Source organism: Streptopelia decaocto (assembly GCF_964273445.1).
Source record: "Streptopelia decaocto genome assembly, chromosome: 1".
Classification (NCBI taxonomy): Eukaryota; Metazoa; Chordata; class Aves; order Columbiformes; family Columbidae; genus Streptopelia; species Streptopelia decaocto.
Window position 1 is genome coordinate 191,130,887 of NC_138663.1, and position 15,190 is coordinate 191,146,076.

The following is a 15,190-nucleotide window of genomic DNA, read 5'->3' on the forward strand; positions in this document are numbered from 1 at the left end:
GACAGTGGTATCTAGGAGGACTGGCCACAAGTTTCCTAAGAGTCTGGAGGCAATTTAGTGTTACTGAACACTAGACGTTTCAAAATTTTCAATACATTCTGGGTCATGGTTTCCTGCGTGGTAAAAGAAGTTTTTCCAACATGGTAAAAACTACATACATAATTGCGCTGACTAGGTCACTAGTTCACGTGCTGACAGTCTGAGCACGCTGGCACAACAGATTGAGCTTTACCCATACAAACAAGGAACCTTTAGAAAAAGAAACTACCTTCAGAAACTGCTGAAAAACCTGAGGAAAATCTGGAATGCATTCCTCTCATACTCTGGACAGACAAGAAGATCACACAGAAAGACACAGGATCCTCAGGATTCAGCATATCTTCCATTCTGGAAGCTAGGTCTAGACAGCTCTCCTGTTTATGACATATGAGGTCTAGAATTTATGTACCATCCTGTGATGGCAAGATGTTCAAGTATAATTTGGCACAAAATGACGTGCACTTGAAATCGCTGGTTATTGCAGCACTTGTACCTAAAATGGCCCCCAAAATAAAAATTTCTATGATCACAGGAATGGTAACCAACCAGAAGACTACTATCCAGAAGCCAGTATTCTCTGACCAGAGAGATTATCCCAAGATTGAATGATGTAGCAGCAAACAAGGCTAAATTTAAGTCAGTCAGAGATCAAAGCAATACCAACAGGCTCAAAACTGAGGAAAAGTTCCCATTTTGATCTGGAGCTGGCAGAGCAGACTTCCGTATTGGTCTGGTCAGACAGCCCTGCGCAAGATAGAAGGTGCCAGACATCAGCCTTATAACATCTAGATGCTGAAGGGAAGGAGATGGATATAGTGGATGGCAATGCTTCCACTTCCATGTTTTGTCAGGATTGCCCATCCAGCTCAGAGATTTGCAGATCAAAGACTACAGAACACCTTTCCCAGAAAAGCCATTTTTGTCCCCATGCCTCTTTTTGTGACAACATGGTAGTCTTCTGAAAGGAACCTTACATCCCAAACAACTGCATAATTTCTCAGACTTTACAAGAAGAAAAAAAAAAAAAAAATCTCCTGTCTACAAGGGGTTTTGTTATGTTCTATAAAGACCTCATCTTAAAATGTCAGGTGGACAGAGAAGTCATATTAGTAGAAAGGGATAGAAGAAGGAAGATAGAAACTAAAGTGAAAGGAAAACAGATTTTCTCACTGTTATGTGAGACAACAGTCAAAGGCAATAAAAGCTGTTTGGAAGCAGAACAGCATCAATAGACCAGGCAAGATTGAGCTGACCCAGTGAGAAGAGGCAGGAGCTTTCTCTGACGTTTATGAGTTCACTAGGAATTGTACAAAAGCAAAATACAGACGGATTGAACAGACACTGTCAGAAAAGGCAGCACAAAATGGAAGTCCAAGTGTTTGCAAGATAACGCCTCAGATGTGCCCTGGCCCCACCAAGAGTCACAAACTTCCACTTTCAGCTCCTGTGCAAGTGCAATAGTTAAATCTAGAGAAGACTCCAGTTCTTTTACAAGAACGGTGCCAAAGTCAGGTAGAACAAGAGTGCAAAACATATTAGGCTTCTTTATTTCCTATTTTTCAGAAGCTGAGAAAGTTGTGATTTCTACTCCTGTGTACCTCGGTATCAAAATCTCTATGCAAAACAAACCACATCTACAAATTGCACTTCAGGAACTAGATCTGTCTCAAAAAGCTCAAGATCCTTTATGAATTTAACCTTTAATTCCAAATCTTTGCACTGGACAACTTCAGAATCTACCTGAACACTTATTACTGTACATTAAATGAGAAAATCCAACCATAACAGGAAATAATTTACTAAGTTTTTCTTAGAGGTACAAGATTTCTCCATTTTAATGTATGAATATTAAAATTGAAACATTTACCTTGTGGAGTTATGTGTGAATTATTTGCTTGAGTAGTAAGATGATTTTCCAGTTCTTCTATTTGTTGCCTGTATTGTTGCAGCTGTACTTCAAACTGCTCAACCAAGATTCTGAAGTAGCTAGATGAGTACGACAAAAAAAAAAAACAACCCTATGATTAAACTTCACTAGTTTGCCAATATTTTTTTAATCTGATCTATATCAGCTGACAATTTTCATGTAATTAACTTCAACAGTTATTTTCTATAACATTCTTGACATTCTTCCATGAGATGAAAGAGTGAAGACTATTTCTCATATCTGTGAGAAAGATTAACTTAAGTGTAGAAATAAAACACTGATTCTATGAAGAATTCAGTACAAATGTTACAAGAAGAAGAAAAAAATAAATCCTATTATCAAGTTCACAGAATCCTAAAATGGTTTCAGCTGGAAGGGACCTTTAAAGATCACCTAGTCCTGCAATGAGCAGGGACATCTTCCACTAGATCAGGTTGCTCAGAGCCCCATCCAGCCTGGCCTTGAATGTCTCCAGGGATGGGGCATCTACCACCTCTCTGGGCAACCTCTGCCATTGCTCCACCATCCTCATCATAAAGAATTTTTTCCTTATATTGAGTCTGGATCTCCCCTCTTTCAGTTTAAAGCCATTACCTCTTGTCCTATCATTACAGGCCCTACTAGAAAGTCTGTCCCCATCTGTCTTATAATCCACTTTTAAGTATCACAAGGCTGCAATAAGGTCTCCCCAGAGTCTTCTCCAAGTTATACTATTGACCATTTTTTTTGAATAGCAGTAACTCACTCTGCTGGGGCTGTATTTTCATGCTGGAGACCAGGAGGAGTTTTCTGTGTTCGTAATGCTATTTCTGCGTTCTTTAGCTCCTAAGTAAATATGGAAAATTAATAAAAGATGAGGTTCTCTATCAAATGTTCAAAAAGAAAAATAGCTACAACTCTACTGTTCATTCACATAAATTATTTTCTTCATATATTTAAGGTAACACCGTGATATAATCCAACCAGAAATTCTTCAAATAATAGACTACCAGAAAGTTGGAGAACTGCAAATACCAACAAAAGTTTGGGGAATGAACAAGCAACAGCATATACTGAAAGCACATTGAGCTCTCTGAAGATGGGAAAGCATTGCACTTAACTATCAGAGATAAGATAGGATTTCTGAAGTACAATAGAAATCCTGTTATAATTATTGAGGATTAGGGGGGAAAAATGTAACAGTCAAATACAAGGAAGTGAAATGCCTAAAAGAGAAGAAATAAAACAAACAGCATTATTTTGCCTTTTTTAAAAAAAATATTGACTAGTTAAAAAAAAGTCTTTCTTTGGAAGTGATCTTTTTATGCATGAGAATTACAGCACACACTTCTGTTTAATACCTTCCAATAACTCTGCCATTAGGAATTACTCAATGTCTGCTTCTGCAATTATTTTCAACTGCACCACTTACAGAAATAAGAAAGTGTCAGTAACAAGTTTTTGTTTTCACAGAAAATTGTTGGCTAGGCATCACTATAGGGTATTTCCTTTTGTTATCACAAGATATAGACAAAAAAAAATCATCACCATTTTTACTTTAGAATAAAATACACTTATTTATGTAGCAAGCAGCCTTGACATGCCAGATGAAAGAAAAAGTCATACAGAACTTAAAAAACACTCGCATCTAAACTTGAGCTCAAACTGGTTGCATAGTTAAGATGCAGACTGGTGGGTAGAGTTATGACTCAAGTTCATTAAATTAATATTAATGCTAGTTAAGATATTTTGGTCCCTGAAATGTTATGTGGTGGTGGTGGTTAATGTTTTGCGGTTTTTTTTTTTTTTTTCTCTCCCAAAAAGAAGAAGAAAACATACTTGCATTTCTGCTGCTCCAGTCCAGCATGTTGTTACAAATATGTCTTCACTACCAGCTGAATATATAACCAAAACTGAACTAAAGTAGGCTCATATTCTCTTCTATTGCCTTTGCTATGGAGAAGTGCTTTCCTGAATAAAAGTAATTTTATTGCTGTTGTACTTATCTGAAAATACTGACATCACATATTTCAGTCTCCCCAGAAACTTCAAAGAGAATGGATTCAATTTTTCACTTTTTTTTTTTTGGACACGTGTTTAATTGACTGATAAAAGGCAGCTAGTTATCCATATGAAATAATCAACATTCAAACTCTACATAATAAAATTTATATTCAATTATACCTGTGCAGTTTCCACTTTCAGCTTGTCAATATTAAGAGTGTTTCTCTGTAATCCACTGGCAACTACAGACAGAAGTTGTTTCAAAGCTTTAATGTCTTCTTGTACTTTAAGCATTGCTTTAGAGGACATTCTACTAATTTCTTCCTGAACTTGTTTTTGTTCTTTGACAAATTTCCTGAGGAAATGAAAAATAACAGAGTGAAGAGGAAAAAAACCCAAAGTATTCAAGCTGAAATACTCAAGTATTTACTTTTGGGGTACATTATTTAAATAGCTACTCAAATAATTTTTCCAAAATAAAGTACTGACCAGTGAAGTTACAGCATAGCATAGTATTATCTTAACTCCTAGAATGCCAATACTGTAAAAACCAAAAAACAAAACAACAAAACAACAAAACAAAAAAATCACACCAAAACCCCACAAACAAAACAAAACAGAAAACCCCAAAAACCCACAACCCAGATCAACACCAAAATCCCTAAACTTCAACAGCAAGTGTTTAAACATGTTACGCTGAACCCTGACAAGCTAAGATACATATCAATCATTTTATATATATGTGTTATAATACATAGTATCTATGTAAATGTGACGTGTACTTCACACTCAAAGACAGTGACATATAGCCTCCTTGACTAGTCTACAACCTGGCTCCTTCCTGTCCAAGGAAAGGCTCTTTTGCAGTTCTATTCCATATGAGATCCACAATGCACATGCAATTCAGACATAAGCTTCAATACTTACTATGCACGTGCAACAGGCCTAATACTCCCAGAGAGACATAGGTCAGATTGTAAGAGCATATCTGTTGGGCATACCCATTTGTGTAAATGCACAGAAAAGCAAGACTGAAAAAAAAAAAAAAAACAAAAAACAAAAAACAAACAAACAAAAAAACCAAACAGCCCAAGACTTCAGCTATCTGCCTACTCTGTTCCCAGGGTTAACCTGCAGAAAGGCCTCGGGCTAGTAAGTTATCCTGCATGCAGCCTGCAGCAGGGTGTTTTTGTCACAGAGCACTGATGTCATACAATACTTTAGCTATTAAACTACTATAAGTAAAAACCACTACTTACTGTAGATTTTCTACATCTTGACATATTACAGGAGGTAGATTTTCATCCTTTAGTGCTTTGCTATCTCTAAAAGAGACAATGCATGTTTAGATGGTGCTTTAATACTGCCAAACGTTTTTGCATAACTTCTAAATACCATTAAAACATTCAAGTGACTGATTGAACAGTTTTGCACCTATTGCATATATGCCACGACTAGGAATGACCAGTCTCTAGCAGATGCCAGATAAGCTGTAGGTATCACATTTGATGGGAAAATTGCAATATTTAAAATGATGAACCATAACTACTAAATTGTCCATATTGCAAAAGTTGGTTATTTACATTTACGCCTTTTTCAAGATCGAAGTTGTACAAAAGCCAACATATTTAGTTCAGCTGTTTTCTAAGAAGACATGGAATCCAAAGAAAACCTGAATACTTACTCTGGTCTTGTTCCTGTTTTGTCACCTAGAAAATAAAAACTGCAGGTTAGAAATAAAACTTTGAAGAACAAACAAAACAACCTTAGTGAGATTTTTAAGAAAGAATTCATTACTATAATCTGCTCCATTTCTCTTGATAAGAGGAACAGACAAGGCTAGCCATAAAAGAAAGGTAATTTTAATTTAATCCCACTTCACAGATAGATATCTTTCCAGGAACAATAGTTCAACAGTGGTGCTGATTTCTGAGCACACAAAGTAATGCAAAACATCTTGTGTCACTCGACAAGTCACTACAAATGCATAAACAACTGCAGTTGCATAAGAAATCTATTCCTCTTATGCAACCACAACTCACTCAGACTTGCACTTACAAAACACTCAAGTGTTTAAATTCAGCAATAACAGTCTCCTCTCAAGTAGGAAGGTAATTAAGGTTTGCCCATTAGACTTCCCTAAGAATTCTGCTATTGCATTAAGTTCAGTAATGAATGAGGTTTTACAGAACTGAAGTTGGTACTGCTAACCTACCACCTACACACTCCAAACTATGCCTCTGACTAACAGAATAGAGCTGAAAACAATATCATGCATAACACATCCCATACAGCAGCAGTCTGCTAGGGAGAATACTCACTCAGCCTAAGTGAGCTTCATCTTCTTCAGCTGGATGGAATTCACATCCTCACTTCCCTCTCAGTGCCATCAGGACACAAAGCAGCAATGTAGCTAAAGCCAGTGCCACAAACATTTTCAGCTGCAGAAGCCAGTGCCCAGGCCAGGAGAACCTACTTCTTTTAGAAGCAACACCTACTTAAATTGTCTGCAGACTGTCAACCAGTACCAGGACACTTAGAGAACCTGGAGTCTCAGACCATTCCCTATGCCTTTTGCTAAGGGGAAAAAAAAAAAAAAAATCTACAGAAAATCGGGGGGGGAAGAAAAAAAAGCAAGCATACACCCCAGAATTCAGGACTCCTTTCTCTGCTAATAACCCAAAAATTAGACAGAAAACTAAGTATACCTTGCTTTCTCTCTCTAGCCACCTTTTTTGTGCCCCAGAACAATACTTACAAAGTAAAAGATAAATAATTAAAATCAGATTTTGCTACTTTGTGGACAAATGCTTCGATTTTTACATTCTTTTTAGTAATACACGAGAAAAATAAGTATAGGAACAGTTTATTTTTGTGCAGCCATATTTCAAAGAAATACTAGACAGACAGTCTTCAGTAGGAAAAGCTTTTTATAACCAATTCCAGAAGAGAGAACAAAGGTGATAGTTCCTGTCTGTTCTGAGATTCCTAGGGCACTTTTCCTTGGTAGCCACACCTCCTCCTTCCTTTTCTTAAGGAAGGAAACAAAATAGAACCCTCCAAACAATAAAGCCACCACCCTTAAACCTTAGCGCAGTTCCTTATACAGTAGTACAAACAATTGTACTGATGGAACTGAGTAGCAGCACACAGGTAGGGATATTTGTCAGGGCTGCTTAAGCTAGCACTACCCCTTATGGGAGACACTCCCAAAGTAAAACCTAAATTTAAAAAAAGAAAAAAGAAAACTCAAAAAACAGTCTACTTCAACATTTCCCACTGCTTAGCTAAGGGACCTCTGCTTATTATCCTGACAGCAACAGACCCATGCACCCAGTTCCACTATGCAACATATGGGGAATTCAGGTGTGCATTCAAGTTTCCACCCTAAGAGCTGGGCAAAACAATGCTGGGAGATGTTAGACTTAAGTAGATTGAGTCTGTGGTACTCTTTTTAAGATACTTGTATATTATGGAAACATCGTGATATTCTAGTATAATAGTAACAGAAATCCCATAAGAACCTAGGAATCAGAGCTTTTTTATCACTCCCAGTTCCAGTAATAAGCTCCAAAACAATCAACATCATGCAGAGCACTCCAGTTTGGACAGTTAATATGTCATCTCTTCTACAAGTACAAAAAACTATGTCTCCACAACGTATGTTATTCTGTAAAGATGGTTTCATGGAATTTCTGTATTTTTTTCTCTTCTAGCTACTGGTACACCTAATTTAAAATGTAGCTGCTGAATGGAATCAAGAGATTAAATTAACAGTATTGATTCCTCAGAGAAAATGCACATTTTATAATCAGCTTTAGTTAAGCTTACTCTGAAAGTACAAAGGCAAGACAACACAATAGATGTCCATGTGTCAATGCTCAATATTCTGCTACTTAAGTACTTTAAAGCTACCACAGAGGTAAAATTTTTCAACTGGTCTTAACCTGATAGAATGTATCAGATAAAACCACACACCACAAGAGATGCAGCTTTGAAGAATAACAGCTAAAAATATTACATTTTACTGTGTAGGTTTTCCAGAAAAACAAAACAAACCAAACAGCAAAGTTTAAGATCTTTTACAGTTACAGAAAGATGGCTTCAAACAAGTACTTTTTGTATTTGCAATGCCTTCTGTAGCTCTGCTCCCCCCCCTCTAGTGGTTATTTAACATATAGCTGTTCAGAAATTTGCCATGGCCTTTTAGCAAACAGGAGGATTTAGATCCTGGTTCACAAGTATGATATTGGCTTATAAACAAATTTAAATTGCATTGCATTTGCAACCAAAATAATAATCTTCTATACAAGCACAATATCTAAGAATGAAGCTAACTGAAATGCCTTGGCAGGGGGAGTTAAAGTTGTCAGCTTTAATTCTACACTCCTAACACAAGGGCATAGTATCACTGCTGTAGTGCTCCAATAATTTTCTCAAAAAAAAATTACAAATGTTTTAAAAACAAACTTACTCTTTTTGTCTGAAGAGCTACTGAAATCAATGCCACCAAGACCTTCATTTGCAGTAGTTGAAGGAGTTGCAGTTGTCCCCAGAGTCAAACTCAAAGCATTCTGCCCAAGTCCTACAAGAAATCCAAACAGAATTTCTGCACTTAAAACATTGATAATTACAACTTGTTTGCAATTTCAGGGTCCTTTTACTACATTTGGATTTTTAAAAATATACAAAATAAACAGAGAACAACACAGATTGCATTAAGTTTCATATAACTGTGTGCAAATCTTTTCATGTAATTTCTTCACATTATGAGTAGCTAATTAGATAGCTAACACCATCAGCATCTTAAGTATCTTTCTGCTTCTTTCATAGTTTAAGAGCAGTGTTACCAAGACTATACCTCAGCGTAACAAATTTTTCCTCTAGAGCTGAAAAAGACAGTAAGCTGTAAAAAGACAATACTAATGGTTAAGGTTAATGGTTTCATTCAGACTAAAAGCCACCCAAATAAGATTTCAACTTCTCCACAGTTGAAGGAGATACATGTTCTCTCCCATTTATGATGAATGTGCTTACATCAATTATTGCAAAGTTTCCAGATTTCACTTTTATTGTCCATGGATTTCAACACTATTCTTAACAGTAACACTAAAAAAATTACACTTTCACAGCATGAAATTTTATATAAGCTAAATCTTACATTATGAATTTATACAATAACACATTAAATTTCAACATTTTAAGTCACAAGGTGGGGAAATACTAAAATAACTTTTACCTGTTGCTGCTGTGCTTGTATTCTGGAACAATGAACCTCCTAAACCTGCTAAGGCTCCTCCTAAGGAAAGGCCTGTGGAGGCAGTTGTAGTTGCAGCAGTTGTACCACCCAGATTTAATGTAAAGCCAGTAGTTCCTGCAGAAAAAGAAAACCAGCTTCATGCAGACACTCCATCCAAATATATCCATAGACCATCTGAAATAACTGAAAGGTCTGAACAGCATCTTAATCACAATTGGATAATAAATTAAGTTGTTCTTATTTCCTGCAGATCTTCCAATGCCATAGAAACTTTTGAATCATACATTATTTTGTTCTACAATATCATAATCTTGATCAGTCCATATTTACTTGCAACTAAAGAAAATCTGAGTCTCACAGAATACTAGAGAATCTAGAAGTTTCCACAGAATTTATTTTACAGCATAATGGATCTAACAAGTACTAGTAACTTTTTATATTAAAAAGTTAAAAAGTTAACATTTTATGTGAAACAAACTATTTTACACAAGACACACAATACAAGAAAATTTCGTGGGTAGTTTGAGCTGCCTTCTGGAATCAAGCATCCCACATTTTGGTAGGACAGGGAAGAACTGAGCACAGGAAGACCACAGGCATAAAGAGACAGTGTAAAGAGCAGAGACAGCTGTGCTCAAACACAGATTCCTAAGAAAAGTAAACTGCAGTCTTAATTATCATCATGCACAACACAGTTTAGGCGAGTTAAATATGATGGGAGGTGTGTGCCACTAGGAGAACTACACTGGAAAAATCTTCTTTCCACTACTAGTTAACCATTTCAGGTCATCTACAAAAGGCAGACATTTTCCAAACTTTTCAGCTGCTCAAGTAGGAAGCTTTCAACCTTCAGTGGTGTTAACAACAACAAAAATAATGATTTTACATGATTGCTACACTCCTGCTGACTTACGTTATATGCTGCCTATATCACATGGTATACTGCCCTCTATATAAACATAAATCTATCTGTATTAGGGTACCCAAATTTAGAACTGGTGAGGTCCAATGAACCTTCTTAATAAAGCATCAGAAAATTATGTAAATACAAGAAAATTAGAGCGTAGAACTGTTTTACCATAAAGTTTTTTTCAAAATAAACCAACACAAACTCCAAATCACCTGAACATTTTCCTACCTGCTGCAGGAGTCGATGTAAGAGCAGATGATAATGACAGGCCACTGGCTGAGGTAGAAGTAACAGGCAAAGCAAATGGTGTGGCTGAACCTGCAGGTTTGTTGAAACCCAAACTAAAGCCTGTGGTAGCTGCTGATGTGGTGGCAGGTGTGCCTGAAAGAAACCCCAAACCAATTCTTGCTCTTAGAACATTCTCTTTGAGAATAAATGCTCAGTTCACCTTATCTTCTGAACTATTCCCAATTAACCATCACGAGCACCATGGCATGCAAGATCATTTGCATCAAGTAAAATATCCCCATAGCACCTTTCAGCTCAATTTCAAAGGTTTACACTAATTGCACAGGCATTTTTGCTCCAGAATTCCTAATGATCCAAAGGGCTTTAATCATGGACCGGTGATTACATCTCATGGTAATCTAAAGAAACCTGTAAAAATAAGAACTGCCACCAAGAGCATCTAACAGAAGCAACAAAGTATTGATAGATGGAGCTGTAAACAGTATCAGCCAAAATACAGACTAAAAATTCTCAATTGGATGTGCATACCAAAACGAACCCACATATCCTTTGGATTTCTAAACATGAAAACCATGTTGAGATGTTATTCCCTCAAACTTTGCTGTTGAACACTTTTGAAGTAGACCAAATAAAGCTTCTACTTCTTGCTGTTTTCATGGTAAGAATACATTTTACATTCTAGAATCCATATTCCAAAGTAAAGGAGGAGTGTGCATGTACATACACAAACCACAATAGCAAGTATAAGAAACACATACTTAGTGTCCTCAGTAATTGTTGTGTGTGTTTTGGATGACATTATTTCATTCAGTTACTGAAAAGTACCAACTGCCACGTATGATTATGCATTACACAGTCTGTTCTAGGTTATCTGCTGTTCCTCCCTTCTGACCACTTCATTTGCTTCTTTATCCAACACCATTTTCTCTTTATTTATTCACAGCATGGCTTCCTAAGTTCTTGGACTGCAGTCTGAGCACCACCCTCACCCCTAACATTTGTGTTACTCAAGCTCTGTTTCTCCGCAGACTGGTGTTGAAAAAGAAAAGCCACCACATAATTCCTCTATATTCAATGAAAAATAGTCACTAGGGATGCATCAGAGAAACAAAAGCAAAATATTCCTAATGTCCTTTCCCAGTTCAACCTTCTTTATTCTTCTAAGAGAGCTAATTTTGCCTTTATAACACTACAATCCAAATTAGGTCCTTACCTAGTGTCAGTCCTGTAGCAATAGTTGTTGCTGTTCCTGCTTTAAGAATACAAACAAACAGAATCAGAATAGTAATTGAAGACCACAAAACACTGATAATAATACTACATTATTAAACTATTATGCAAGTTTTTTTCTTTGGTATGTTTAAAGTAAAACATTAACAGAGAAAATAGTATTTGTAAGCACCAGCAGCACAAATCAAAGCATAACTGACTTAAGTAGATTTTCAATAAGAAACTGTTAATAGTGAAGCTGATGTTGACACAGCAGTTCAGCAAATTGTTTGACATTTTAAATAAAAGGGTAAACACAAATATGGAAACTAGTTATTCCATCAAGTATTTTTTTCAGCCATATGGCAGTATATCATATTAGTATGAAAAACAGCAGATTTACAGTATAACTAAGAGGATTGTAAGGTCCAAAATATTTGCAAAATCCTTTGTCTTGGTTTACAGTTTCTGCCCCACTGGTAATTTAAAGAGAACATTTTGAACACAATGCTAGGCCATTTCACATTTTAAACAAGCATCTGTTTATAAAATCAAAAGAATCATTGAGAGCTCAAAGAAAATTACCCAAATGTAGCTGAACACAGTACTGTGGGCTTTCAAGTCTACTGTCAAATTTATTTCTAGTAGATCGGTTCTTAGAACTTCCCCTACCTGCTCATACAAGTGTACAAGAAAAAAAAAAAAAAAAACACAACACCTTTTTGCCTAACAATAATGGAGTAATTAAAATCTATTAGGTTATGTCTGCACGATGGCTGAAGAAAAAAAATACCTCCAGTCAGAAAAATTTTATTCTTTTGCTCTCCAATACTGCTATAAGAATCCAAATTAGACACCTGAAAATACTAATTTCCTCATATATATTGCTGACATTAGAAAACCTTAAACAACAAAACCAGAAATTATTATTATAGCAGGGTTACAAACATCACATTACAAATGCTAATGATCTCACAATGTTTTAAAATATTTCTCAGATCAAAATATATCACAATCTTAAATCATAACTTTGAGCATACTGAAGAGTTAGGTTTCTAGAAAACTTCAGGATTCAAATTATGTAACTATTTACATATAGGCCCAGATAGTGTATTTGTGCTTCTGCAGCACTGATACTGCATAATTCTCAGTGAATGACTTTTTAAACTGTTCAAAGAAGCCTTTTTACAGTACTTAAGTAATATTCTGAACTACAGTACTGTAAAAAAAGTAAGCACATTATGACTCCATTTTTGCATACAGATGACATATTTCTTCACTGTTGATTCAAATTTATGCTGTACAAGATTTTTTTTCTACCTGTACTGGTACCTCCTAGTGTAAAGCCAGTTGTTGATTTTGATCCAAAAAGTCCACTCCCAAAGCCCACTGAAGGAGCTGATGTAGTTGCTGTAGCGGTAGAAGAGCCCAGAGTTCCAAAATTAAGTCCGCCTGTTGAGCTATTACAAAATAAGATTATTAGCAATAATTTTTCAAAATAATCCACACCGCCCATTATTTCAGTTTCTTTCCCACTCCACTGTTCATCTTCCTAAACCACAAACAACACAGCTGGACAAGACAGAGTCCAAGCTCGCTACCACCAAAGAGGAAGCCTGTTTCCCCCTTTCCTCCCACAGCTCCATAACTCCCGCTGCTTCCCTAACACGAGCTCCAGCATTTCTTTATCTTGCTCAGCTGATACATCTTACTAGACCAGTGGGAAATTTGAACTTCTCGCCATTAAATCACCTGATTAGTTCTGCCTAATTATTCTCCCTAACCTACTGAAATGGGAGAACAAGTACTAGAGGCAGCACAAACATGACAACAAACCCACAAGAACACCTTTCCAAAGCAGGCTGCAAGTCCAGTTGGACACCTCTGACCAAAAGCCTCCACCGATGTTACTTTATTTCATTCTAAATTGATAAGCACAGACACACAAGCATTCAAATCAACAGTGCAACTTTGCCCTATCTTATCACTGAAACATGCTGATGCAGGAATTCATTTTCTAACCAAAACGCTTTCATTCCCCACGGGTGTAAATGATAGAGCACCCATGCCCACCAGACCTTCTCTTCTGACTGTATACTTGGCAGATAGTTACAAAAATAAACTTCCAGAGCTATTTTCACAGATTAAGGGGAAGAGAGAGGATGGAGAAAATCAGAGATCAGTCATCACCAGGAAAACTATGCCTTTTTATCTTTTGGGGGTAACTACAAATTTTAGGAGTTTCATGGCAAACTTCACATTTAGCAAAGAACACACTAACTTACTGTACAAAATCTGGGACAATACAATAATCATTATCTCTAACAAAAAAAACCCTACATGTACTAGCAGCCAGGTCAGTCTATGATTTTACAATTTTTGTTCTTAAACTGACAAAAGATCAGCAGAATCATTTATTTGTAGTAACTTCTGACTTCCATTTGTGAGCCTTTTCAAAAACTAGGTAAGTTTTCTCTAACTTACACAACATTTTGCATATGTACAACAGTAGCACTGAAACAAAATGCAATTTGGACTTCAGGGTACCAACTGTCAAGAAATATTTTATATTTCAGGTGTTCAGTATTTTCTTGTTGTTCCCTCATTTTCTTTCTCTTTCTGTATGACAACAGCTCCTAAGCATTAACAAGTTAAACACAAAAATAAATCCTAAGAAAAAAAAAAAAAAGGCTGTACTTGGTTCTACATTAAAAGTTTTCAAAATCTCTATAAACTGATTGTGCCAAGCCCAACAAAAGTTGGTTGCAAGTTCAAAAGCCAGTTATGAGTTATTCTTAAAGAAGTAATTCAGGAAGCAGAGTGGCCAAGAAATTTAAATAGACACAGAGCCGCTAATTGTCCCAATTCACAGGAGCCAAAGCATTTCAGCTTTCCTCAGTCCCAATATTTCAAATACACCAAACTACAGCACGATGACCTAACTGCCTGTAAACTTCAACATACAATATGCTGCTTCTCTCACTTGTCAAGGGCTTACGTTTCTCATCTTTTTCCAGTACAAAGATGATAACTCTGAAAATTCTTGTTTCAGCATTCCAATAGAGGAAAGTTACGCTACCAAATATGCAATTCACCGCTACAGGACAAAAACACCCCAAAAAAATGAAGTGGCATTTTATTTGGTTTTTTAACAGCAATAAACCAAAATGTAGAAATAAAGCAATGGCAGTGTCCTCACCAGCAGGAAAAACCATGTCCTGATAAAACAGGGAAAAAAAAACAAAAAGCAAAAAACAACAAAAAAGCCAACACACTATAAAAACATTTAAATTCAACAGGAAGTTTTTACCAAGCACAGATCAACAAGACAAAGAGCTTCCTTGTTTCAGGCAGTACATTCAGAAAAATGTGTTAGAATAAAGAAGTATTTTCCTAAGTTTCACATTTTAATCACAGGAAACCTGCATTAAACAGGTGCGAAGCAAAATCAAGTTAAGTTCTTTACCAACTCCATATAAGCTTCACAATGGGGGAAAAGAAAAAACAGCCAAGCACATGTAACACAAGAACATCACCAATCTGGCGTGACCACAAAATTAAGAGTATTAGAAGACACTCAGAAAACTTGTCCCTTCTCCTGTGAGCTTCCAAA

General features: G+C 36.3%; 1 protein-coding gene across 3 annotated transcripts in view; it reads right to left on the reverse strand.

Moving 5' to 3' along the window:
- Positions 1-15,190, reverse strand: part of NUP58 (nucleoporin 58) — a 39,813-nt gene that overhangs the window by 23,204 nt on the left and 1,419 nt on the right. The window contains exons 2-11 of one of the 3 annotated variants that reach the window (XM_082069336.1): positions 12,910-13,037; positions 11,582-11,620; positions 10,348-10,500; positions 9,189-9,323; positions 8,424-8,534; positions 5,634-5,658; positions 5,209-5,274; positions 4,130-4,304; positions 2,712-2,791; positions 1,907-2,025 (exon numbers count right to left, since the gene is read on the reverse strand). In XM_082069336.1, the coding sequence (XP_081925462.1) occupies positions 1,907-2,025; positions 2,712-2,791; positions 4,130-4,304; positions 5,209-5,274; positions 5,634-5,658; positions 8,424-8,534; positions 9,189-9,323; positions 10,348-10,500; positions 11,582-11,620; positions 12,910-13,037 (1,031 nt within the window). Of the gene's footprint in view, positions 1-1,906; positions 2,026-2,711; positions 2,792-4,129; positions 4,305-5,208; positions 5,275-5,633; positions 5,659-8,423; positions 8,535-9,188; positions 9,324-10,347; positions 10,501-11,581; positions 11,621-12,897; positions 13,038-15,190 lie in introns of all 3 variants that reach the window. The other 2 variants (XM_082069335.1, XM_082069334.1) reach the window with 2 other exon arrangements.